General features: G+C 41.2%; 1 protein-coding gene across 1 annotated transcript; it reads left to right on the top strand.

Annotated features, from left to right (window-relative positions):
- Positions 1-3,777: 3,777 nt before the first annotated feature.
- On the top strand, positions 3,778-27,205 carry LOC119352822 (sodium/hydrogen exchanger 8-like). Its single transcript, XM_037619409.1, has 23 exons — positions 3,778-4,002; positions 4,072-4,122; positions 4,207-4,298; positions 5,117-5,194; positions 5,270-5,427; positions 5,709-5,810; positions 5,889-6,006; positions 8,668-8,720; positions 8,800-8,865; positions 9,618-9,662; positions 9,827-9,882; positions 10,907-11,091; positions 11,223-11,273; positions 11,354-11,461; positions 19,950-20,181; positions 21,926-22,228; positions 22,714-22,811; positions 23,584-23,715; positions 23,833-24,051; positions 24,170-24,376; positions 26,060-26,318; positions 26,429-26,604; positions 26,702-27,205. Exons 1-23 carry the CDS (start codon positions 3,852-3,854, stop codon positions 27,053-27,055), a joined length of 3,294 nt encoding a protein of 1,097 aa, XP_037475306.1. The 5' UTR covers positions 3,778-3,851; the 3' UTR covers positions 27,056-27,205.
- The last annotated feature ends 485 nt before the right edge of the window (positions 27,206-27,690 follow it).

Genomic DNA, 27,690 nt, shown 5'->3' with positions numbered 1-27,690 from the left:
TATATATATATGAGAGGACGAAGAATCCCGACTGTTGTCGTGGGGGTCGTTTCTCCTTCTTCTCTGGGTGCTAGACCTTTGTTATGCACTAGGGGAAGAAGGAGTAACGACCATCACCGACGGTCGCAAATGTCAGAGAGGAATCAGTGAGGGAGAGTTCCACCATATATATAGTAGAGGACGAAGAATCCTGACTGTTGTCGTGGGGGTCGCTTCTCCTTCGTTCCTGTGTGCTAGACATTTTGGTGTAATGCACTCGGGGACAAAGTGAGGAGCGGCCATCACCGAGAGTCGAATATAGACACCACATGAGCTAAGAGTTTTCAAGAAAAGTCTCGATAGACCGATAGTCAACCCGTGATGAATAATAATGATCTAATTTAGTTTTTGTAGTACATATATTTAATTGTACAAGTTTAATTTTTGAATTATGAACGTAGGAAATGTCGTCATCAGACGACGAAAGTCTCCTGGGGGAGTGCAGCTGGTGCCACGACGATCGAGGTCTCTGCAACAGGCCTCACCTGGACGATGATTGGCGCTTCAGCATTAAGCTCGAGGAGACCTTCGATGTTGAAATGGTACGCAACGACGACAAGTGTTTTTTCGTAATTAAGCATGACTACAACTATTTCAACGTGTAATTTTCATCTTTTACAATTCGAGTAGCTTATCCCATGCCATGCAAGGCGCTATGTCTTGGAGAGGATGGGCTTTAAAGACCATGAAAGTTTCGAAACAAAGAAAATTCACCTAAGGACTCATCATGATGTGGATTTTGAAGTAAAGCTGTACAATTCTGAGAGCGTAACCCATTTTGGTTGCAAAAAATGGAAGCACTTTGCAAGATGTATGGTTTTGATGAGGGTATGCTTGTCACCATGGATCTTGGTGATCCTGAAATCGAGCAAGAAAATATGGACATTTGGGTCCTTGTTGATACGCCTCCAATTCTACCGCTATGTGGATTTCTCAAACATAGTTATTAGCTAATTTATATTGTTTATTTCAAAATAGTTGACAGCGTATTTCCATTGACAGCTTATTTTCATTCTTCAAAGAATGTGCGGGAGATGGTAAACAAAACCCACTACACAGATGGCTCCGAATTTACTTACAAGGAGAAAAATCATCTGGTCGGATTTTGCACTGACATTGAGAATTACAATATCTACAATCAAACTCCTCAACATTATGGTCAATACGTGCCACTAGTGCATGTGTTGAACTACGGTAACTACCATGGAGATACCCTGGTAAGATTTTTTACTATTACGACATCCGTGCATCTTTTGCATACTTCTAAAACTAGCACATCATTGCTAACTATGAAGTTATTACTATGTTTTTCAACAGATAATCCCAAAGAATTGTGTGCCTCATTTGATGTATCAGAAAGGTAGCCTTAATGTTTTGAACATACATCCAGGTCATCCTACGAATCTCAACTGTCCATACCAGATTTCTAAAAGGAATGGAGACATGCAAATCAAAAGATGGAAACAATGTATGGACAGTCGTAAGGAGGTTCTTGGAAGAAAAAGGAAGCGAAGCGCAAGAATTGGAGACAGGATGATCTCCATTCTCCACAATGGAGAGTTAGGGTCTATATTGTTTTATGCTATTTTACCTTAAAGAGGGTATTTAGGTCCTACCTAATACTGATGATCGTGTGCTAAGAACAATTAAGTAGGGTTGGTTCGATGACTATGAGGATGATGATCGTATGACTTGTTATTAATGACGAGTAGAAGTTGTATGCTGATGATTAGTAGACTTGTTATTATATATGATGATGCATGATGCGAGCATGAAGAGTTATTATATATCAGCAGGTGAAATGAACATGGATTGGATTGAAGTGAAGGCAACATGCATGTGGTGCATGTCGAAAGTAGTACAATCCAAACTTGATCAAGTTAGGATTAGTTTTACTTTCGACATGCACCACATGTTGCCTCACTTCAATCTAAGTCATGTTTAGGCATCGCAGTAGCAGTAGCACGGAGATAAGAGAGGACACATCTCTATTAATTAGCTACCTATACCAACCTAAATTAACCCCCAAAACCATCCTCCTTTAAAAAAAAACAGCCCCTGAAATGCTGACGCGTGGAAGCTTATTGGTCCCGGTTGGTGCTACCAACCGGGACCAAAGGCCCTCGTGCCTGGGCTCGCCGGAGCAACCACGTGGAGGCCCATCTGTCCCAGTTAGTATAAGAACCGGGACTAAATACCTAGGGCATTAATAACGACCCTTTAGTCCCGGTTCCCCAACCGGGACAGATGGGCCTTATGAACCGGGACAAATGGCCCCTTTTCTACTAGTGCATGAAGGACATCATGGTGAAATACTATGGTAGCGTGAGAAATTCTCTGGGTGATGTTTTTCAGTTATTGTATGGAGAAGATGCATGGCATCATCCAATGAATCTTCATGTTACTATCGTATTTGACCAACAGAAGGATCACCAAAAACACGTGTGCAAAAAAACAACCAGATGAGACTGTATATATTCAGTGGAGGCTCGTGAAGGCCATGGAGGACATCATGGTGAAATAATATCCAGTCTCCGCTGAATAAACCATTTTCATCCGGTTGTTTTGTATTTGACGAACAAAAGGATGTCATTCCATTCTTGTATGGAGAAGGTGATATCCCCAGAGAGTCCTCAAGTTATATGTATGGTCATGTGGGCAAAAGAAAAAGGATAGAAGAGGAGTGGTGGGAAAACACTCAGCGAGAGAAAGTAGCGGGAGAACAAGGGCGGAAAACAAAGGGGGGAGGGGGGAGAAAGGGCCGAAAGAGAGAGGGGGAGAGAAAGGGCTGGAAAGAGTGAATAATGAGAGGAAGGCCGGGAAAAAGGGTGAGAGAGAAAGGCCGGGAAAGACAGGGCGGGAGAAAATGTTCGAATGCTGGAGGATATATAAGGGCAGAAAGGGTAGTTAGTCAGTGTTTTATAGCGGGCATTCGGCCAAGATTGTGCGGCATTTTTAAAAATAAAATAAAAATACATTGCTTAGTGCCGTATGGTAGACATGCAACAGTCAGCAAACGAGGCCACATCATCACACGCGGTTAACCGGGGTGAGCAGGGACACGTGTCATTGCGTTTGCCTAGTGTTTTCTGGCCTCTACTCGACAAAGCACAGGCTTTGCCGAGTGTGCATATTTTGCTGAGTATTTTTGAAGCGCACTCGGTTTAGGTTTAAAAAGTCCTTCGCGGCTGACCTGACAAAAAACACTTAGCAAAGAGTTGTGCACTCAATAAACTCGCCGATTCCAGTAGTGACTAAGCGGTTTATAGTTTTCCGTGGTTACATAGAGGAAATTTGACGGCCAAAGTAGAGCTAGCCAAGTGGATGGATTCCCGGCCGGCAGCTTCGATATGGAAAGAATGGTCCATTTTAGCGTGCTACCAGCACCGTTGGATAGCAAAGCATCGTATGCACACCATTTTCAAGGGAGAGTTCAATCTGTCTGCTCCATATCAACATCGTCCCACCATTAGATAGCAAAGCATCATATGCACAGCATTTCCGAGGGGGAGTTCAATTCGTATGGTCCATGTTACCAAAGCATCGTATGCGGTCTGTCTCCAACGCGCACATGCATCATTCACTACGCATAACGAAGCAACGGTCGTGAGCGATACGTAAAGCAGTGCGATTCCTCAGTTCCAAGGGGAGAAAAAAACAAAAGCGTACAAATGATCTATATATGCATGAAGCCAGCTCGTACGTGTTCTTCTCCAGGAACTGTTGAAGAGCCCTAGAGAAAAGAAAGGAAGTGGTAGTGCTGCTCTCCTCTCTCCTGGGTTTGTTCCTCCTTCCTCGGCGGCGAGGCGACGATGGAGGAGCCCGGGTCCAGCCCCGACGACGCCGTGCTGTTCTTTGGGGTGTCCCTCGTGCTGGGCATCGGCTGCCGCCACCTCCTCCGCGGCACCCGCGTCCCCTACACCGCCGCCCTCCTCGTCCTCGGCGTCGCCCTCGGAGGCCTTGGTCTGCCGCTCGTCCTTTACCCTCCGCTTAACGCCAGTTTGTAATTTGTTTTCTCTCCCCGATGCTCAGAGTACGGAACGAAGCATGGCCTGGGCAAGCTTGGAGCTGGCATTCGTATCTGTACGTAAGCCCACCCTGGACTGGACTAGACCAGACTGGATGTATACCACAAGTGCTGATCGTGCTTGCTGATCGTGCCTGCAGGGGCTGCCATAAATCCTGATCTTCTTCTGGCTGTTTTCCTTCCCGCCCTTCTCTTCGAGAGCTCCTTCTCCATGGAAGTGCACCAAATTAAGGTATCTTAACAAGGCTATCCATCCAGTTGGTGTCATAACTCATAAGCTAGCTAGCTGGTGCTTTGAAACGTGAGTTTTTTTTTTGAGCGTACTTTGATACGTGAGTTTGCTCCTTGACGGCGGACCGCGGGCACGGTCACAGCGCGAATTGGATACAGGCCACTGCCGCGACGTGGGTGGGGCCTCATGCATGCCATTTCTCCCCCGAAAATGCTGTGCATACGATGCTAATATGGACACTTTTTTTTACTCGTCTTTTCTCTCACCCATCGGGCTTTTGGGTTCGGGTCAGGCTTGGCCTGGCTCAGCCCGAGCTTGCCTCGGCCCGACGGGTGAACAGGTCTAGCCAAGTCGACCTTTTGTACTCGTGAAATTTGTAAAAGTTGAAATTCCTAGTTTTCTAAAAGTTCAAAATTTTGAAGTTAAAGCTGAATATTCTATAAGTTCAACATTTCTGAAGCATGCATGCTTTTCTTTTGGCTGCTTTTGCGCATGCCAAAGTGATACTACAGCACGCGCCAGGTGGAATACCGGCACCAAACCAAAAGGGAATAGGAGAATTTTCCCAAAATGGGAAAAACAGTCGTAAGGTGACTGCCCCTTAGTACGACCCTCGATGCAGATAATCTTTGGTAACCATAATCCACACCTCACTTTTCGCTTCTCTAACTTTTCTTGCAGTCAGGATCATAAACGTTTGTAGTTTTGGTTGTGTTAATACCTGTCTCTTCCCTTCCAGTTATTTGTTCTAAATTTTTATATAGCATTACAGTTGCATGTATGTTTTTTCAGTGTATGCTAAACTATTTACTTTGCAGAAATGCATGGCACAGATGTTGTTACTTGCTGTTCCTGGTGTGGTGATCTCAACATTTTTGCTTGGCACTGCTGTAAAGGTATGTACTTGGATTAATAACAGGCTTAGGCCATTGCTTTCATTGTTCTGAGACTAGCTAGTCAATTTTCCACAGCTTACTTTACCATACGGTTGGAACTGGGAAACATCATTCCTGTTTGGTGGACTTCTTAGTGCAACCGATCCCGTTGCTGTGGTTGCACTTCTAAAAGACCTAGGTGCGAGTAAAAAGCTTAGTACAATAATTGAAGGAGAATCCTTAATGAATGATGGGTATGGTACTATGGCCCACGAATTGTTCATCTTTTGATTCTTAGACTGCATGCTTGTTTTCCTGTTTGTCTCTCTGTTCCTCTATGAGCAATTCCATTCTGGTGAACCAAATTAGAATGAGTTACTCAATATATAGATTACAAGTTTTTGTGTTATGTTAGATGTGTCTAGACATTTTAGGAGAAGCACTTTGGAATGTATGCTTCGCACCAAGTTTTGAAGTATTTATTATACAAGTACAGTTTCATGTGAGATTACTAAATGACCTTGCATTTTCATAGGACTGCCATTGTTGTCTATCAGTTATTCTATCGCATGGTGCTTGGAAGAACTTTTGATGCAGGGTCCATATTAAAGTTCTTGTCAGAAGTTTCATTTGGAGCGTATGTGAACAATATATAAGTTTGAACTAGATGATACAAAGCCATGCTACTATGCTAATCAGTATTTTCTTTGACCAGTGTTGCTCTGGGCCTTGCGTTTGGAATTGCGTCAGTACTATGGCGGAGCTTTATTTTCAATGATACAGTCATAGAGATTTCACTTACTCTCGCTGCCAGCTATATTGCCTTCTTCACTGTAAGATAATCTGATAACAAACATATCAAACTCTCATATTTGTCTACCAGGACATGATTTGCTCACTGTTTGAAATAGTTCACTGCCTTAAAAAAATTCCAGTTCCAGTCATGGAATGATTGTCAAGTAGTCCTTTTTGCAACATTTGGAATGTAATTTTGCTTGTAAACTGATTTTTCTCTCTCTTGAAAAGGAGGTCAACAATCCGGGCCTCTGCATCAATTGATGCATTTTTATAGGGTTCGGGGGGTGGGGGTGGGGAGCTGAAACTCTAAAAATGAATGTTGGCTTTTCCAGTAAAAATGATGAGGAATAGAGTTCTAGATTTTTAATATACCAAGAGATGGTCCAGTTATCATTTCTAACCTAGTCCATCAAGTTTACTTCCTTTCCAGCTTTTGGACTCATTAACTATGTACCATTAAACTGAAGTTATCATGCTTAAATTCATATGAGCTGTCATGTTTGTCTCGGATAAATAAATATCAATATTCTTGATTGGAGCTTTCATTGCTTGTGCATGACTTTTTTTCCTCTAATGTCTGCTGCAAGACAAATTCTAGACCATTTAGGGGCATCTCCAATGCGCCCCCAAAACGGACACAATATCTGTCCGCAGACCCAGATACGGGAGCCGGCCATCCAACATTGTCCCCCAAACATCCGCCCTGTTTCCTTTAATTCCGCAACACTCAAATAATAGCATATCAAGTCTTCGATGAGTGAAAACATTAAAATGTGGCGCTAGTTCAAATGTAAATACTACAATCCAACTAAGTTTTGAAATAAAGTAGTTCAAACTTGAATTCAACTCGCACATATGTTCTGGTTGTCCCATTTAAGCGCCCACATATGCTCAATCAGATCTTTCTGAAGCTGCTCATGAGTTTTTTGATGCCGAATTTGTGATGAATTTGGACAAAATCATCACATGTGGTGGGATTTTGATGTGGAAGTTGGATAGGATCACCCTTGTTCTCAAAGTGGACCTCCGGCAGGATCTTCAGCCTCATCCTCCGCGACCATGTTGTGCATGATAACACATGTCATCATCTCCCACAAGGTCTCCGGATCCCATATATTTGCAGGTCCTTAAACAACTACAAAACATTTTGGAGCACTCCAAATGCCCTCTCCACATCTTTTCTAGCTCCTTCTTGTCTTTGGGCAAAGTGAGATCTTTTCTGACCAAATGGATCAGATATGGTCTCAATGAAGGTCGCCCATGGAGGATAGCCATTAACCGGACGGTATCCCTTGTTGTAGTCATACCCATTGACAGTGTTGTTGCACGGAAGAACTTGTCCTTTAGTTAACTTAGCAAACAATGGAGACCGTTGCAATACATTGATGTCATTGTGAGACCTGGGTATGCCAAACAAAGCGTGTCAAGTGCAGCGGCCATGTCATGCAATTTCAAGAATGATGGTGGGCTTCTTAACCTGGCCTTTATATTGCCCTTGTAGAGCACATGGGCAGTTCATCCATCTCCAGTGCATGCAATCAAGAGATATATGGATACTGGCCATCATCTTGCTTTCGAGAGTGCCATGAGCCTTTCGTTGTCTGCGAAAGTTGATTCTCTCAAGTAGTGGGGTCCAAACACCTCGACCATCATAGTAGAAAATCTGACCATGGTGTCTCTGTATGTGTTGTTGGACATACAGAGGTACTCGACCCACAAATCTATGGCTTTGACATATGCATGCGTTTGAAATGTAGACGTGCACTTCTGGTAACCAAATAATTCAATTCTTCCTACAACATCCTTCCTCAGGATGAAGTAGTCATCGTAGGCCGGACGCCATTGTAGAGGCAATCAAACACATTTTTCCGCATTCGAAAGCACTGGCAAAAATTGTATGTGAATAGGGCATCACAGGCAAAGTAGTCACCCATCAGCATCAAATTCCCCCGTGCCCTATTTTGATTCAGCACTCGATGACCTTTAAAATTGAGAGCATGCTCTTCCGCATGCTCCGCATCTAAAAGGACCGCCTTCATCATTGTTGTTTCATCCACATAGTCATGCTTATTAGTTGAGTCGTTGGAAGGCTTAGCGTAGTTCTCATACAAGTATTCCATGTCTGAATCTATTGCTTCTAATAAGGGAGAAAAAACGTCACAAAAAATAGCATGGGGATTTTTCCAAACACTTACCGAGCATCGTGACACGCATGGATGACCTGCGCGCTGAACTTATAAGAGGTAAAATAGTGGCCTAGGCAAAGCGGCGCGGCGACAGGTGGCGTGGCGAAGGTCCGACAAGGGTATGGCAGGCGGCCGAGGTGGTACAGCGACGGCTTCGGCTAGGAAGGAAGCGAATTCATAGCAAAGGAGAGCAAGGGGGAAGGGACAAAGACACGTGCTTAGGGTGTGATTTTGGGTGGCCCAGGGGTGTCGGATTCCTACGTGGCGGAGGCCCAGACGCCTGCAAAGCACCCTAGTTTCCTTCCAGTTTGCGTGAAAACGAACACTTGGACCCATTTGCGAACGTATACGGGTCCGTGTTGGATGGCAAAGTGTGCCCGGACAGCTCAGTCCAGACATATGTAGGCGATTTGAGGGTTGGCTTTTTGGAGATTCCTTAAGATGTTATCATTGATCAGGCCTCCAATTTTTTGTGAGCTATTTTCTGTTGCTAATATTTGTTGGTATCAGGCGCAAGATGCATTGGAGGTCTCTGGTGTCTTGGCTGTCATGACCTTGGGGATGTTAGTAATACTTGTCTTTACATTCTAATTAGAATATTCTACAATCTCCCCTCAAATACTGAATTTGTGAGGTTGATAGGTTTTATGCTGGTTTTGCAAAAGCTTGTTTTAAGGGTGATGGCCAACAAATTTTACATCATTTCTGGTATGTTCAAGCAATATACACCACTCTCTATTGTCAGCAAAGATCAAAGTTCTCAACATATTATCATCATCATTAATACTCCTAGGCAAATATATTAATTTGTTCATTGTTGATCATGTATCGAATCAATACCATGAGGCCGTTCATCCTCTATTTCAATGAGCATAGCCTGAGATTTAGTAGATTTATATTTATACCATTTGCTCTCATAAACATAGTAAATGAGAGTTGACTAGTAGAAGCTTGTTATTAATTTGTCTAAACTTTAGATTTGTATAAATAGTTGTCAATAACCATGTAATTTAATCATCAATGGCCTGAAATGGCATTCATAACTTATTGCCGAGTCCCTAAATACCAAATTAAATTGCATGATTATTTTAAACGACACCCGGAAGCATCAACAACAAATTTTATTGTTTATGGCAAAGTGTTGGTATTGCATTGTTGTCTCTTTCTTTTCATACAAAATTTGGTTATAGAATGTACATTGGGATCCTTTAGTTCATAGTAAATTATGCATTATTATGAATTCAAATTTAAGACATCATATATTGGACTTATTTATTCTCTTGGAGTGTCTTTGTAATGGTAACTTCTATGAGGGCTAAAGTGCAAACATGTGGTAATAAAAATGTGTGCTCTCCCTGTTGGAGACACACAAGATTTCCCAATTCATGCTAGATTTTCTTTCTATGTTTTATGAGGCGTGTGAACTTCATGCCTGATTACTATTTTGTACTTGTATTCAGGGAGATTGTTGCTTACATTGCAAACACAATCATTTTCATACTGAGGTATCAACAACTTTTTTGAACTTTTGTACATATATAAAAATAATACTTTCTGATATTTCAGTTTTTGCCTGGCTAAACTAAACCATGCTTGCTTTTGTTTGGTACGATATTTGTTTTTAATATGGATACTTCCATAATGTTTAATACATCTGAATTCCCTCCAGTGGGGTTCTTATTGCAGATGGTGTACTACAAGATAATATCCATTTTGAGAGGCATGGTATGGATATTCATGTATCTGTATATACTTTTCATTGTTAATCAAAAGGCACTATGTAAGCACTTCCACTAGACTTCCACAAGATTTTTGTTTGTTTTCTGCTATCATGTGTGAAATCGTTTTACCATTCATCATGGTATTGCAAATAAATAAATACATGCCACATATGTTTGGAACTTGGGCTTTTAAGACATGTGCTGTTTTTTGAGCTTCTGCACCATGGGACAAAACAAGCTAGGTGAAATGTATCGACTCTGTTGAAACCCCCCGTATAGTAGACCTTTCTTACTTGAATAAAACTAGACTTTTGACCTTACAACACTGACATGTCAGAGACTCAGAGTTTAAAGATTATTTTGAATAGTGAAAGTAGTTGCGTAAGTCCATCAGGTTATGCGTCTACCATTTACAGTTTGTGCATTTCTTGATTTTTGGGGTATTTGCGGGGATTCAAATTTTGGTGATGTGATGATAGTTATCTAATACTAGACTTACTAGTATCAAAGGCCTCGATAATTTAACTCCATAAATTTATCTTCTTACTATTTGAGACATATCCATCCGCTTCTGTGAAATTTGGATTTTGTTGTAGAGACTTGTTCAAGAGTTATCAAAGATCAATCACTACTATGTTTCATGAGCTTACGAAGATCAATTCACATTTGTTCTTAGATCGGGCTGTGTTAACATGTTTTCGTCCAACGTGGGCTACTTATCATTATTACGGATTTCTTTTGACCATTACCAATTGTTTTTTTAAAGTTTAATAAATTTTTCACGGATGGGTTATAGAGCATTTTTTTATCTATTCATCATGTGCCACTATCATCATGCTTATGATGGTGCAATGTGTAATCTTCCTATTCATTATGGCCACGAGTAGTCAAAAGTCATTGGACAAAATCCTCTGACAAGTGCACACAACTAACTGTCTGACACAATTTATTTCCACATGGAATTACGAGCTTGGTTCTAACCCATCTTTGTGTTGTCCATATAAGGCTCTTATCTCTTGCTATTTTAGGTACTCCATGGGGGTTCCTTCTTCTCCTCTATGTGTATGTGCAAATATCACGTGCATTGGTTGTCATTGTCTTGTATCCATTGTTGCTTCACTTTGGGTATGGCATGGACGTCAAAGAAGCCATAGTTCTTGTTTGGTCAGGGCTGCGAGGGGCAGTTGCTCTATCACTCTCTCTATCTGTTAAAGTAAGTTAATTTTCTTGTGCCAATGCCATCTATCGTCACTCATCTGTTTTACCATTATGTTTGTCTACATCTTTTCTTAAACTAACATGTTGTATAATTTTCAAATATATTTATTGGAATACTTTTACTAGCATGCTAGTGATGCAGTTCAACCTTATCTTAAACCAGAAGTTGGAACAATGGTATATGTCCTTTCCTTTTTCCTAGAAACTACATATGAAATATTCATTCGAGCTTCATTGATATTATAAATGTTCTGCAGTTTGTGTTCTTGACTGGTGGCATTATGTTTCTGACATTGACTATAAATGGTTCTACCACACAATTTTTGTTGCACCTACTTGGTCTTGGAAAATTGACAACAACTAAGGTTAGCTCTACAAGTTATCAAATGTCATTTTTTTCTATAGACTATGCCTAGCATGAATTTTATTTATTTATTTATGCATAAATCCATAAAAGAGGCCATTCTTAAAATTCGGAAAATGAATACTATATGTAGCATGTGTATGGCATATATATTTAAGGGACCGACTAATGGCCAGATGACTAAAATTTCATCTTGGTCAACCACATTTTCAGCTGCCATTCAATTCATATCAAACAAAACAAACAACCATATACAACAAAAACCAACTGACCACAATTTTGATTCAGTTTATTTCCCTAACACAACCTAACTCATGAATTTACTCAGAAAGATGACCACAATACTAAAAAATACCAACTAGGCTGAAAAGTCTACTCCGCGCTAAACCGATTACGACTTCTCAAAGGAAGAAAAAACAACAACAATGTTCTTTCAATAGAAGAAAATTCTAGGAATGGGTTACCTGATAGAAATTTGAACAAATGAAAAATCAAGGTGAACAAGATAAATGAATCATGGGAGTAGATTACCCCTAAATTAAATAAATACAAATCTAAAATAAAATGAAACTATGTGTAACATAAAAGAACATAAAAAGTCCCACTTTCTCGAGGATTTTTAGTCCCACTAGACTTGCATACAAAAATGAAATTAAATAAGAGAGAAGAATGAATGAAAAAAGAAATTGTACTACCCATCAAGAAGAAAGGGAATGAAATAAATTTAAAAAGAACGACAAAATCTACACACAATTCACGCTTTTTATATCATTCAAGAATGTGCATACAATGGCAAAATTATTCAAAATAGAATTTGCAAAGAAGGAATGGATTGGTGGCATTTGTTTTTCCCCTTTAAAGTAAAGAAAATAATTTTTTGCATACAATGTACACATAAATTATTATTTTATAATATGCAAGAATATGCAAGTAATAGTCATTTCGCAAAAAAGAAGTTTTCTTAGAGAGAATGAATTAGTGGCATTGGTATTTTTATTCAAGAAGAAAGAAAATAAAAAATGACAAATATTGACACAATTTACACATAAATTGAGCTTTTTCATAATACGCGATAAGAAGCATATAATTGTGGACTTTGTGCAAAAAAATCTAAAAAGGAATGAGTTAGTGGCATTGGTATTACCCTTTACGAAGAAAGAAAATTAAGAAACATAAAAAAAATAAAAAATTTAAACATAAATTATGGTTTTTATAATATGCAAGAAAAATCATATAGTAATGGACGAATTTTTGCCAAAAGGAAAAGAATATGAAAATAATATGGAGTTAATTTGTGGCATTGGTATTATCCTTAAGAAAAGAATATGAAATAAAAAGTAAAGTAAAATTTAAATAATGAAATCTTTTGAGGAAGAATGAATTAGTATAATTGGTATTGACCTTTAAGTAGAAATGAATTAAAAAATAGTGAAATTGTTTGCACATAATTTACACATAAATTGCATGCTTTTAGAATTTACAGGGATAATCATATAGTTGTGGAATTTTCGCAAATAAGAAGTTTCATGAGAAGAATGCATTAGTGACTCTAGTATTAACCTTAAAGAAGAAAGAAAATGAAACTGAAATAAAATCAGAAAATGAAAATTTTAAGGAATAATGAATTACTAACATTGGTATTACATGTTAACAAGAAAATGAAAATGAAAAAGCAAGTCAAAATCATCATAATGAACTTTTGTAAGAATGAATGCATCGGTGACATTGGTATTGCCCTTTAAGAAAAAGGTAATTAAAAAAACATTGAAAAAAATTGCACACAACTTTGCACAAAAAATACACTTTTTGTAATATGCAAATAATAAGCATATAACAGTGCAATTTTCGCACTCGAGTATGATTTACACACACATTGTATAGTATGCACGTATAATTACACAGACACAAAAATCAAAGTAATGAAGTTTCCAAAAAAGAATGAATTAGTGGCATTGGTATTACATCTTAGGAAAAAAGAAAATTAAAAATGACAAAATTTGCACACCAGTTACACCCAAATTACTTTTCTTATAATATCATGAATCAACATATGATAATGGAATTTTCTCAAACAAGAAGTTTGCTAAGAAAGAATAAATTAGTGGCATTGGTATAACTCTTAAATAAGAAATAAAATAAAACTAAATGGAAACTAACTCAGAAAAATGAAGGTTTCCAAGAAATAATGAGTTAGTTGCATTGGTATTATTCTTTAAGAAAAACTAAAACTAAAGTAAAACTTAAAACAAACTAGCACACAGTTTTGTATTGAAATTGCATTTTTTTATTATGCAAAAACAATAATATAATAGTGCAACTTTCATTCTAATATTTTGTGTTTGTTTATATACATTAAGACTCACCCAACATCCCGAAAACACCGATAAAATGGAAAACCTAAAAAAAGAAAAAACTATATAAAAACAAATTAAAAATTTGAAGACAAAGAGGAAACATGTAAGGGGCTTCAAGCCCAATAAGAAAATCGACTGACCCCAAACGGGGGCAAGTCAAAAATATAGACCCAAAAAGGCATGAAACATAATAAAGGGAAATAAGATAGCATGAATCTTGACAAAAGAATCAATGATGAGAAAATCGACTTACTTAGATTTAAAAATCAGGCTCTTAGACAGCACGACCCCGCTCGACGGGGCTGTCCTTGGATGAAGGGGCCTTGTCTGGCGGGCTACTTGCTCTAAGGAGGGCACTATATCAAATTCTTGCACTACACGACAACTAGCCAGTGTTTCATACATCATGCTGATCGCAAAATGGGCAGTCGGTTGGTCTGGCAGTCCACGATATGCCAGCTTGTCTAACGTCCAACGTCTAAGTTTAGCGGCGCTCATGAATCTCAGAAGATCGATGACACACATCGTGGCATCCAAATGGCCCGCAAACAGAACCGCATACCAAGAGCGGGAAGAATATGATCCATCCTGGTACTAAGGCCAATGAATAGTGTCTTCCACAGTTCCATGCCTCACAAAAGTCAACGGATGGTCTAATTAACTTGGTGATCCAAAATGACTGGAACCAGTTGAGAGACTCGACATGTTCCACATCACCCTGGGCCATCGCCTATGCTACTGAACCCTTGATGGCCAATTGAGTGCCTGCAATCATCCAGGAATGAACTGCTCGAGCATAAAGTTTTCATGTAAGCAACGACCATATCTTTTTTCACGATAATGGGTTCTTTTCTGGAGGAGCTGAAAAAACCGGTTTCCCAAGTTTGTGCACTTTTTCTTGAGTTTTATAAATGGTTTTCGAATTCAAAAAATTTGACAAGCAAAATATACTAAATCTAACCCATTGTATACATGAAGTATTTCCCACGCTAGTCAACACGCCTCGTTCTAGTCAACTCGGATTCGAGTCTTTCTTTCTGCGCCTTGAACTAAACCTTTTTTTTGCTAAGCTTGAATACCTCTAAAAAATATAGTTTGCAAATGGGGACTTGATCTCGCAACTTTAGACAATAATTTGCGCACCATAATGCTAGGCCAAGAGCAGTGTTACAATAGAATATGCACACAAACCTTATTTGGCATTATCTAGTAGTTTAAGTTCAAATTATTTCAAACGATATCAAATTATCTCTTGGTCACTAGAATTTCCAGTAACAGGTTTGGTTAGTTGAATTTTTGATGGGGAATAAAAGAAATGCTAGCAACGACCATGTATGCTGGCACTCCAATGCATGCCAACAAGCTTGGGAAGACTGTCGCCAGTCCATTCACCATGGCTCTAGAGAATATTTTGATTGGGACATGGACGAGGTTCGTCGGTCTAAGCTCCCACTGTCCTAGCAATGGACACAAGAAAGGCCAGTCCCAATTAGGATTTTGCATAGACCAAACTCCTCACGCGAGAGAGTCCTCGCTTCCACAGCCATGTCTAAGTTGTGGATGACTCCAAGGGTGATGATGATCGATAGCTTGATATTACAGGTTCAACGATCACTTCAGGTAGTCAGGCACTTAGTCATGGCCCCGTGCTTGGCACACAACATGAGGTAGGGGTTACCAGTCAAGGGCATTAAGTGCCAAGCAACAACCACCGTTTGTTGGAAACCTCCAGCCTTGGGCCAAAAGCACTCAAACCTAAAACACTTGCCTAGTTGCATGATTGTGTGGAGCTCGAGGAGGAGTGGGTGCAGCTCTTCCCACTCCAATGTGGAGAACACTCTATCGAGTTTTCTAGTCATGTGATCATGCAAGTTAGACCAAGTACATCACACCCATTGAGATACACTTCCTTGAGCTCCACCGCATTTAGGGCCTAGCGAAACCTGACCATCCTTCACCAACTGATTGATTCCATTTTATCTAATGGGTATGGGTTGACAATCTACACCTCATAATAAAGGGGCTATTACTTCTAGCTGTATGTCAACGAAATTGCGTCCAAAGTTGCAAAATATTACACACTGATGCCACAAGTGATAAAAAACGTTTCACACAGGGGTATCCTCGCCTGGGCCGGCCCATCCAGTAAGAACCTTCTATACTGTGCACTGTGCGCTGGGACAAGACACAGAGCGCCTCTTTGGGTGGGCCCATGTCTGGGCGACCTATTTTGTAATTTTTTTGTTTTTTTTTGTTTTCCGTCTTCGATGTTTTCTACATTAAGTAATTTGGGACTTCAAAAAAGTTCCGAAAATTAAGAAAAATGAGAATTTTGAAATATTTTTTAATAATTCATGAAGTTTAAAAAAAATTGTGTATCAAAACTGTTAATGAAATTGAACAAAATTTCACCAATTCATAAAATGTTCATGAATTGAAAAATATCCTAAAAATTCAAAAACTGTTCCTAACTTACAAAATAGTGTATTGATTCGTAAAATGTTCTCTGATTCGAAAAATGATCACATTTCATAAAATGTTCGTTAAATAATAAAATGTCCATGAATTTCAAACATTATTCTACCAATTTCCAAAAAAATGTTCATCAATTCTAGAAATGCTCACCTATTCAAGGAAAATGTTTTAAAAAATGTTCACAATTTCTTAAAAAATGTTTGCAAAAAGTACAAAATTTTCATGAATTCAAAAAGTGTTCATGATTTTAGAAAATGTTTGAAAATCTGTAAAAAAAAGTCACGGATTTGAAAAATGTTCATGATTTCAGATATGTTCAGTAGTTTAAAAAATGTTCATGATTTTCAAAAATTGTTCGCAATTTCACAAAAAAGAGAGTGATAGTATATCTGGGTGATGCAACAAAATGTGGTCATGGCCGTTGGAGATTATGATTTTTTTCTCCCATTGCAACACACGGCCCGTTTTGCTGTGAGGTATTAAAGTCCCAAAAATATTCTACAATTTGAAATCAAAATCAAAGGCACCTTTAATCTCCTAGAGAAAGAGATTGTCCCGTCATCGTCCTGGAGACTGTATGCTCCCGTGAGCCACCAATCAACACCCTCGACCAGGTAAACTATAATCATTATTGTGTTATCACTGATATGTAGATTAGTGAATGTGACTTAAGGCAAACCCCGAGGACAAGAGGATATGACTACGCGTACCACACGATGAGGAGTGTCGCACAACTTAGTTAAAAATAACCTTCAATTTGGTTTCCTGGAAGCATATAATAGTAGCATTGGAAGATTATATGACTTGAAAGATAGCCATGCACCGAGACAGAGAATTGAGGACCCACACATTCCACGCTAGCAGCCTGGTCGGTGTAGAAGCCATCGAAATGTCTAGCACCAAATCCAGCAACGCTGAGTATCAATGTCACTGCTGCAACCACAGGTGACAGCCCCAAGAGTGGGAGGACAATCAGCTCCTAGCCATAGAATGCTACGATTGCCGTGAAGTGCAAGGACTCATTGTCTAGGAGAAGAGGGAGATATAATCCTACAACACTTTGTCTCCGATGGTCTCACCTTGGTGCACTAGGTTTAGGCAACAGATTAGCATGCGATGTTCTTTGCTGATCGACGATCCTCATGTTGTTCCTAGGTAGCAAGTCCACGAGCTACTGGTTACCACACAATAGGCCTCCTTAAGATTGGATTGAGGTCTTGGTGAAATGACGCCACCCTGGAAACGGGCGATGACTTGGAAGGGGTGGGTGTACGGTTCTTCTCAAGGACCCCATCGGCTAGTTTGAACATGGCTCACAGAGAGGCAACCATCACAACCGATCCCACGGTTGGAGACCCCACTTTTGAAGTTATCAACTCCTGGGAGGGCCCACCAAAAGACAATATGGAGATTGGATTTGCCGAGTCAAAGTTCATCCTATAGGCCCCACAGTTGTCAGCACCAAAGCTGCATCCACGCCCCCTGGTCGGAGGTAGAGAGCAACGGCAACAAAGGCTAGAGGAGCTTCTTGCGAGTAATTAGGCTTGGGTCAATGATCCAAGATACACATGAAGATGTACACACCAAGTCCTCTCGACTGGTCATATCGATATGTACGAAGTCACTCCATGGTGCATGATGAGCCAAGGATGGACTCTGCCATGGCGCCACTCCAAGCCAGCGGTGGAATTCCCTCTAACCACAATAACACACGAAAGCGCATTGTCCTACCTTTTTCGACAGTGAGAATCTCAACGTGAAGCCATCTCTGTCAAGAGTTTACTCATCCAGAACCACGCCTCATGACACCTTTGTTGGAGACACCATGAGTAACTATCGAGAAAGCCACATTCCCAGTGCCGCCCAACATTGGAGCACCACTACCCCGACTTGCTTGAAGGAGACTCAATGCCTGTCACAGGGAACCACAACTATCAAGATCCACCATAGGACACTTTTGCATCTCGTGTTGCCGCCGAGCGATGGACGATACATGTGTCCGCCTAGGGCAAGAGGGAAGGATCACCCGAGGAAGGCTGTGGCACTGCCTGCATGGGAACAAGAACTCATGACTTGGACGGTGGAGGGACATGCACGGAGATTACTAGACAATGTTGAGTAGCCTCCTGAACCACAGTCCTGAGAGGGATCACGTGGCGTGGTGGGACAGCGGTCAAGGGGGCACCAAAACCGTCCACGCCAACTGGCAAGCTGGCTCCTCATGGCGCGTAGGAGCAACGATGGCCGAGCACTTTCTCACTGGAGCCACGAAGGCTGACACCCCAAGGGACATGCGATCTGGGCTACGGGCATGATGTAGCAGACATGTTGTCCCCCTCAAAGGGGTGTGGGAGCGGTTGCACTCGTAGGTCGTGTGCCTAGGACCGCCACAACAAAGACACTTCGTCCCCCTAGTGCACTCTTCAACGAAGTGATCTTTCTCCAAGCGGTTGAAGGGTTGAAGCACATGCCTTCTAGGTCTTGTGGGAGCTCTGACCGGACGAACGTGGAGGGGAGGGTGGCCTGCTATCGGCGGGAACAACTCTGACTAAGGTGGTTACACTTCATCTACAAGGGGTCCCCATTGGCCGCATGAACCAGAGGCAACGTGTCTGGACAAACCACACTAAAGCAAGGCAAGCCGACGATGCTTGCACCTCCACGGTCACCAGATGCATATATGTGGCAGACCGTCAGAAAGCCCACATGCAACCTCGACTTAGGATCTAAAAGCCAATGAGCCACTGTGGAGGAGCTCGAACTCATGCGCATCCACATCGGGGTGCCGGGGGCTGCGTACCAGACAACATCTCATGTGCTAGGGTGGGAAGGGGGCAAAGTTGGTGGAAGTCGCGGCTGAAATGCTCGACGGCGGTAGAAATGGGTGTCCACCGCTGCTGGAGTAGCCAATAGCGGAGGCTGAAAGAGCTCTTAAACTATTGAACTAAATGCAATTGAGCCCCTATGATATGTTTAGATCTTGGGATTAAAGGTTCAGCTCAACTATACATTTGCATGCTTTGGTGACTTTTTGAGAACTAAATCAAGGGGTGCTTCAGTACACATATAGTGATGAATCGAGTCATTGTACATAAATAATATGGCTGAGAGTACTAGCACACACAAGGCATTATTTAGAAGACAACAAGGCACACATGTTTATTTTCCCCACATAATGTATCAACTAGATTTATTTGCTCTCCACTAGGATCAAACCTATGTCAGCACAAAGATGCACTATTCTCAAGATGTTGGTTCTGTCTATTTGTTTCTTACAATGTTTCTAGTTATTTACAGACATGGAGATTACTCCAAATATCTATGCTAGATTTGTGAACTTTACATGAAAAATATGAAAAAATAAGTAATATTATGTATTTTGGTTGAACCCTTTGATCCCTTGTAGCTTCAAAAGTTCTTCACAGCCTTCCATTATAATAATAATAATAATAATAATAATAATAATAATAATAATAATTATTATTATTATTATTATTATTATTAAGCCTCTTCTATTATCTACTCAAGGGTGTATAGGTTTGATATGACTCTCACCTTGAACCAGAAACAAAGCTAGTTTGATATCATTGATGAATATGAAATAACATAGTTATGTTCTTTTCATGCCCAATTTTCTAATCTGATTTCCTACAACTGTAGCTTGGTGTATTGAAGTATACAAGATATGGGATGCTGAAAAAGGCATTCGAGGCTTTTGGTGATCTCAGGGATGATGAGGAACTTGGGACAGTTGATTGGATTACTGTGAAGAGATATATCACATGTTTGAGTAAGTTGGAAGATGTACGAGCACATCCTCATGATGTTCCCGACAAAGATGATCACACACATACCATGAATTTGTTGGATACTCGAGTGCGGCTTTTGAATGGTATGCAATTTAGTTGCCTGATAACATGCTGATTAAATTTGATGTTTGGTTGATTGCTCCCCTTCCCTTTGTTTTAAAAGCTAACCATGCATTATTAATGGATGAGAGAACGAGCGAATTTTAATATATGTGAGGGAGTGGAGGATAGAGAAAGATTAGATCTAGATGGGTTAATTAGTTAGGTAGCCATCTAAATCTACACCTAGTCCTAATTAATTATTTAGATTTAGAAATAAGAGGTGGTCTAGGTGAGAGGGAGAGTTGGAGCAAAGAACAAGGTGAGGAGCAAGAAAGTGAAGGAGAGGAGGAGGAAAGGAGAGGGCTCACATGTGTTCACTGAGCCCACTTCGATTATTTAAGCAGAGCTATTAATGGCTTGCCTCATAGTGAGCACACAACTAATAAGCAACATACTAACTAGTGGTGTGCCATCAAAGGAGAGTACAGCTGGACCCATGCATATGTTACTAGTGGCGTGTGCCGCAAAGTGACACGCCACTAGTATAAGGCTTACTGGTGACGTGCCGACAAAAGGCCCCACAACCAGGAATTGGGGTTCAGAAGCTGGCCCGACACCAGTTACTAGTGGCGTTCCTGTTACGCCACGAGTATTCCTCGTAGCAGTGGTGTGCTCCAAGTACCACTATTAACTTATGCCAGGACGGACTGTTGGGTACCACTTACTAGTGGCGTGCAATTTTGTCGGCTCGTCACAGTGATGCTTAATTAGCGGCATGTGCACATCCGAACATGTCGCTCATATTTTGTGCAGAAACCAATGGCGTGGCACTTCTGAGGTGCGCTACTAATGTATAGTTCCTCTATAAGGGTTTCTACACCAGTGTGAGGTGCTTTGGACCTGTGGTAAACCACTAACTTTTTTAGTAGGTTAGATGTGCAATTCAGGAGTTCCAAGGAGCTAGATGGCAAATTTTAAAGACCTACAGTATATCTTATTACATATATAAAATGTTATGTATCAATTTTTGCCATCAATGTCCTATCGAATATCTTGCAGTAGCAAGCACCCACAATTTTACCATACGTTTTGCCACACACACACACACACACACACACACACACACACACACACAACGTTACTGTACATGATTGTAACTAAACTGTAGGCTCCCGTTTAGTTCTGGCTTGGTCATACTTTTGGTACATATTCTCTGCATGAATTGGAATTTGGATTTTATTCGGGCCAACACATCACTCTTTTTTATGTGGAACATATTTCATTAGCTATCTTAGGGACTTTTGGTATATATGAGTTTTGCGTATCTTATTAACATTCTGTATCCTTCTGTTTGCCTTTTTTTTGTTCTTGAGTTATTACTTAATATTTCGTCATTGATTTTACTTATCTTGAAATAGGTACGAGTATATGCAATTTCATACTACTACATCTGTTTCATTGTATCTATCTATGGTCCACCAATGAGGCACTAAATCTGAAAGTTCATGAGAAGTCTATGCACTCACAACTGTTCAACGACTTCCACTGCATTTAAGTAGGGTCGCCAGTGAAAATATTGCTATAACTACACGGTTATTTACTCAGTGTATAAAAGATCACAAAGTTTCTTTGTAGCTCAGGCTACATGAAACCTCTTATCCTCAACCCTCCAGCCTTGCTTTGAGAGATTTTGAAACAGATAATTTTGAGGCCATGTACAATTATAGAGAATGGAGGGAGTAAACATGATTAGTTTAAAAAGATTACAGCAAATATTTCTGTCAGGTGTGCAAGCCGCCTACTGGGGAATGCTTGAAGAGGGACGAATAACTCAATCTACAACAACTATTTTAATGAGATCTGTTGACGAAGCTAAGGATCTTGTTTCTAGTCAACCATTATGCGATTGGACGGTGTTGCGGTCCAATGTACAATTCTCAAATTACTATAGCTTCCTTCAAATGAGCAGATTGCCACAAAGGCTTATCACATACTTCACAATAGAAAGATTGGAGCTAGGATGTTACACATGTGCGGCATTTCTCCATGCTCATAGAACTGCAAGGAGACAACTACATGATTTTCTCGGTAATATCCTTGACACTCTTTAAATGTTGTCCTGTGCTAGTTTTATACTATTTGTTTGGCCTATAAAGTCCTGAAAAATGTACAGACAAAATTCTATCTCAGTAGTTGGTGCCTATATGAGGAATGTTATGTGTGAGAGTGTGCGGACATATTCTTGGTGTAGGTGTCAGCTGTTGTAGTTCATATAAGTGGGAAGAGAGAGCGGAGGGATTGCTTTCCTGTAGAATCAATCAGTTACGGCATTTAGTGCTCAGACATGTGAGGTGTTGAGATAGTGTGATATATCTTTCATCGCAAAATTACCTGGTATAGCAACGTCAAAATGTTTTGAGCTTATCAAGGTCGAATCCTGAACGACATTATTTTGTAACCACCATGAAAATGCTGTCTGAAGTCCCATTTTCACACGGTTTGGTGGATACTGTAGATAAAGATCCTAATCCACTTCACCATTTTAATATTTTTATATTCTTCTTCTTCTTCAGGTGAAAGTGAAATTGCAAGAATTGTGATCGATGAAAGTACTGTTGCAGGGGAGGAAGCAAAAAAGTTTCTAGAAGATGTTCGTGTTGCATTCCCTCAGGTTGTGGTTACAATGTTCTTCTATCATTTCACTCAAATTATTATGGGCTCATTAATCATTAGCCTCTCGAAATCTTGATAAATTCGTTCAACTAGCAATCTCCTGCAAAACTTGATGATGAAAGCACACCGTCTGAACTAAAATGGGACCAGTTCGCCTTGGGCAGCTCCCTGATTTGTGGGGCTGTACAATTTTCGGGTTTCTTTTCTTGGTCTTTGTAGTATTTTATATTTTTGTTTTCCCTGTTGTTGCCTTTTGTTATTTGTTTGGCTGCAAGACCTTCACACTGTTGGGTGTTTCTTCTAATACAAAATAATGCGCACTTAGGTGTGTGTTTGAGAGCAAAAGTTTGGGAGTAGTTCGGCTTTTAGACACACATGTACACAGATTCTTGCATGACATTGAAAGGTTGGGTGGCTATAAATGGTTAGATATAGAGTTCGGAATGGAGGGATTTGGCAATCATTTTTGAGGAATTGTCCCTTCTTTTGCAAAATTGATGTAAAATTCTTCCCGAATTGATGTTCTACATTGGCCCTAGGTTTATAAAGCTTTATAATACTTCATTTTGTATTTAAAAAATAGGTCTGTAATAATGAGAAAAACTCCATGACATGAATAAACTAAGGAATGCCATATTGATTAAAAAGAATACCCTCGGTGTTCCTGATAATTCACTGTTATCATGCTATCTAGATTCTTTTATTCTTTTCTCTTGTTTTCTGGAAGGACACTATTATCTAGTTTCTGAAGTTATTTCCACAATTTTCAGGTGCTTCGCGCATTAATGACTCGACAAGTAACATATGCGGTATTGACACAGTTGAGCGAGTATATTCAAGACCTCAGGAAGACTGGGTTGCTGGAGGCAGAGGAAATGGTCCATCTCGATGATGCTTTGCAGGTAGTTGGAATATATGCTTTCATTTCTTATTGCATGCGAAGTGAAAGTGAATCAATCTCTCTGGTTTCAGTTCACAAAATGCAGCATGTTAACCCTAGTAAATAATTCACTTGGCAGACAGACTTGAAGAAGCTTAAAAGGAATCCACCGATGGTGAAAATGCCAAGAGTTAGCGAACTTTTAAACTCTCATCCTTTAGTCGGTGCACTGCCTTTTGCTGTTCGTGGTCCATTATTAAGTAATGCAAAGGAAACAATAAAAGGACATGGACAAATCCTTTACAGGGAAGGCTCAAGGCCAACTGGTATATGGCTTGTTTCGGCTGGAATAGTAAAGGTATGTTTCTGCCTCAAGCTAGAGTCAAGACCGCTTTAGTACATTTTAGTGAAAGTGTGTATATATACTTTCCCACTCTGTATATATATACACCTCCCCTTGCCTCCTTTCTCTACAGTGGACAAGTCCTAGACTAAGCAGCAGACATTCAGTGGATCCAATTTTGTCACATGGAAGCACTTTGGGTCTATACGAGGCATTGACAGGAAAGCCTTATATTTGTGACATTATTACAGAATCGGTGGTGCATTGTTTCTTCATTGAAGCTGAAAAAGTGGAGCAATTGCGCCAGTCTGATCCTTCTGTTGAGGGTTTTATATGGAAGGTACCCTCTCATCATGCTGCCTACCCGTGTATTCATGAACATTTATAACGCTTGCACATTTCCTGCACTGCATAATCCTTTTTTTTCTTTTTTTTTTCTGTAGTGGGAGTGAAGTAGATTTTTTTTCGTGGTTCTCAATAGGGTTTTGAATCCTGCTGGTTACTGATTGAGAATCTTGTAAACCTGTAATGGGAGAGTTTGCTTAGAGTTTCTTCTAATTTTGAGTATCTTTATAAAAAAGCAGGGCAATCATGCCTTTCCTCTAAAACATATACGAACTTACAATACCCGTTGCAACTTGCTTGGGTTTTTGCTTCTCTTCACCCAAATCGACCATCACAACTTTATTACTATGGGCACGGGGCTTCACCAGATTGCTATCAAATATTATTACCAGTGTGCTCCACTAGGTCTTGCTTATGGAACTGCCCCTCCTCCTCCTCCCTCCCTCGCCGCCGCCTCCTCCCAACCCTAGTCGCCCCTCCTCCTCCCAACCCCCTCCTCCCTTCCTCACCGCTACCTGAGGCAGCCGCAAGCCCGGGGCGCCAACGATGGTGGCGGCGGGGCATCGGTTGCCCTGCTTCTGAGTGGGGAACCATGTATCTGGAGGGGCGGCTCCAGTGGCAAGGCCCGGCCGGCTAGCAGCCGTGCGGGCAGTGGATCCAGTGTCCCGGCCGCGCGGGCGGCGGGATCCGGTGGTCGTTGGCGGCCGGCGGCCCCTTCTGCGGCGGTCGGTGCGCACGATCTGGCGCCTCCCCTCCTCCCCTGTTCGGCGTGCAGGCCAGCCTGGTCGGGCCGCGCTTCCTCTTGGTCGCCGGTTCTGTACAGGAGGTGCTGCTGGTGGCGGAGATCTAGTTCGGGCGAAATCCCTGGTCGGCCATGACCGGCCGCGCCGACGGCGACACCTGAGGGTGCCGTTTCCATCCTTGGAGGCGTCGGTATGGACTGATCTCCTCACTTCACCTTCCCTTAGGTCTCCCGGGCGAAAGCCCTAACTTTGTTGGGCAGCGGCGGCGCTCACGACGTCGTTCCCTTCTTGAAGGCGCCACTTTGGAACTTTGGGGTTGGGTGACGCTTGTGGGTGGTGGGCGACGACGGTGGTGCGGCCCTATCCTAGCATGGATTTACATCCATTGCTTGGAGATGGACTCGCGTAGGTGGAGGTCGTCGGCTGGCGTCAATGGCGGAGGACCTGTCAAGGCTCGCGTAGGTGGAGGTCGTCGTTTGGCGTTGTGGTGGCGTCGATGATGGAGGACCTGCCAAGGTTGTCACCTCAATCTGCTCTGAAGATGGACCAGTGGAAGATGGCGGCGACGACACATGTGAGTGCGTCGGACCGGTTTGAGCCCCGAACCCGGCAGATGGTTCGGTCGGGCCCTCCGGCTTTAGATGTTAGGCTTAGGTGAGAGGTCTAGGTATGTGGCTCAGCTTGCACCCTTCATCATTTGGATAGGAGTAGCGACAGATATTGCCAAGATGGCGGATTCAGGCATTTTGTTGTTCTACTTTGTAAGATCATCGAGAATAATCAATAAAATGGCCGCATGCATTTTCCAGATGAAGAGACCGGGGGTCATCCTCCTTTTCTAAAAAAAAACTAGGTCTTGCTTATCAATGTTACCTTTTTTCACATAATTTATATCTGATAACCCTCAAATTAATCATTCATACGTGGAATTATAGGAAAGCACTCTAGTTATTGCGAGGATTTTTCTCCCTCGGATATTTGAGAAAATGGCAGTGCATGAGATGAGGGTTCTCCTTTCTGAAAGATCTAGTATGAATATATACACTAACGGGGAAGACATTGAACTTGGGAAGAATTACATAGGCATCTTACTGGAAGGATTTCTCAAGACAAGGAACCAACATCTGATCACACCTCCAGCTGTGCTACTGCCATCAAACACTGATTTAAACTTATTTGGCCTACAATCTTCAGGTTTTCAATATTTTTGCCGATCGAGCAGTTTTTGTTTGTTTCCGAAGCAAAACCCGCTATTTATTTTATTTTACATGTACTCGATGACTCGGGTGCTCATTTGTTTACAGCCATGAACCATATAGACTACTGCTATACCGCACCCAGTTATCAGGTGGAAGCTAGAGCAAGGGCCATGTTATTTGAAATAGGCAGGCCAGATATAGAGGCCGATCTGCAAACAAGTGCATCGTTACTGTCCCTGTCTCCGACCCAGGGACCACCACCAACACAGAGCAAAGAGCATGTCAGTTTTTTCTTCTATCTTGTCGGTTTGCTCATAGCCAGTTATGATCTCTGTGTGTGATCAACGCAACTGAAAAAGTGGACCATCTCATTCGCAGATGGATGACATGCACGGTGCTCAGCGACGACCAAGCCTCCATCACGCGGAAGCGAACCACAAGAACATCGCATCCTATCCCAAGGCACCTTCAAGGATGGCATCCAGCACGCAGCTGCCTCTGCTGTCTGTGAGGTCAGAAGGTTCCAATGCGATGATGAACACAACATCTGCTCTTTCTCCGGCACTGGCGCCCTTTCCGCCCCTAGCAGCAGCCCGACAACGCAGGGTGGTAGTGGCGGAAGATGACAACTCGAGCGATGAATCTGTGGGGGAAGAAGTCATCGTTAGAGTGGACTCTCCCAGCATGCTCTCCTTCCATCTGACCTCCAGTCTGCCGCCATGGAGCGACTGATGGATGCAGGATGCACGTACCAGTATTTTCTTCTTTCTGCATAATAATTGTTGTGACCAATGGCACCATGCTGTTCCCCGCAAAACAAATGGCCCCATGTTGTATGTTTATCAGTACACATGTAGAAACTACGATAATAACGTGCACAAAACTTTGAGCAGCGATTTTTTTTGTGAGAGCTCCTCGGATGTATTTTTGGATGAAAATTTGCAAGAACCTTAAACACTTGATAAATATTTATGTCGCAAATTTCTGTCTTTTTGGATTTTGTTTAACACCGTTTTTTCAAAAAAAAAATCTCGCTCGGGTGTAGTACACCCGAGAGTAGAAAATTCGGTCTCTTCAAAAAAGTTGTGGCAACTTCAAGATGCACCATGATGGGGAAAATGGAGGTGAACTAGATAGCGAATCATGCTACACCAGTTCCGAGAGTTCATATATTCTTATAGAGTTGTAAACTAGTTCTGTGAGACTTCATACATTCTATTCGTTTTTTCTCTATTTTATGATTCAAAATAAAGTATCAAGTGGATACTAATACAATGAACACACACGATTTCTGTACGACTAAGATGCACAGTCAACACCAACAGCCATACACAAAGAATCTACCTGCAAAAAGCAAAGTCATACAA

Source organism: Triticum dicoccoides, chromosome 2A (genome assembly GCF_002162155.2).
Source record: "Triticum dicoccoides isolate Atlit2015 ecotype Zavitan chromosome 2A, WEW_v2.0, whole genome shotgun sequence".
NCBI classification, from domain to species: domain Eukaryota; kingdom Viridiplantae; phylum Streptophyta; class Magnoliopsida; order Poales; family Poaceae; genus Triticum; species Triticum dicoccoides.
Note: the sequence above shows the minus strand (reverse complement) of the source record. Positions and strands in the feature narration are given on the sequence as shown.

What these genes read in the sequence shown, in the direction of transcription:
- LOC119352822 (XM_037619409.1), top strand. Translation starts at nt 3,852, where the DNA reads ATGGAGGAGCCCGGGTCCAGCCCCGACGACGCCGTGCTGTTCTTTGGG. An exon ending in ACAATCATTTTCATACTGAG is followed by an intron (nt 9,663 to 9,826) that starts GTATCAACAACT and finishes AATTCCCTCCAG; the next exon opens with TGGGGTTCTTATTGCAGATG. An exon ending in GAAAATTGACAACAACTAAG is followed by an intron (nt 11,462 to 19,949) that starts GTTAGCTCTACA and finishes CTACAACTGTAG; the next exon opens with CTTGGTGTATTGAAGTATAC.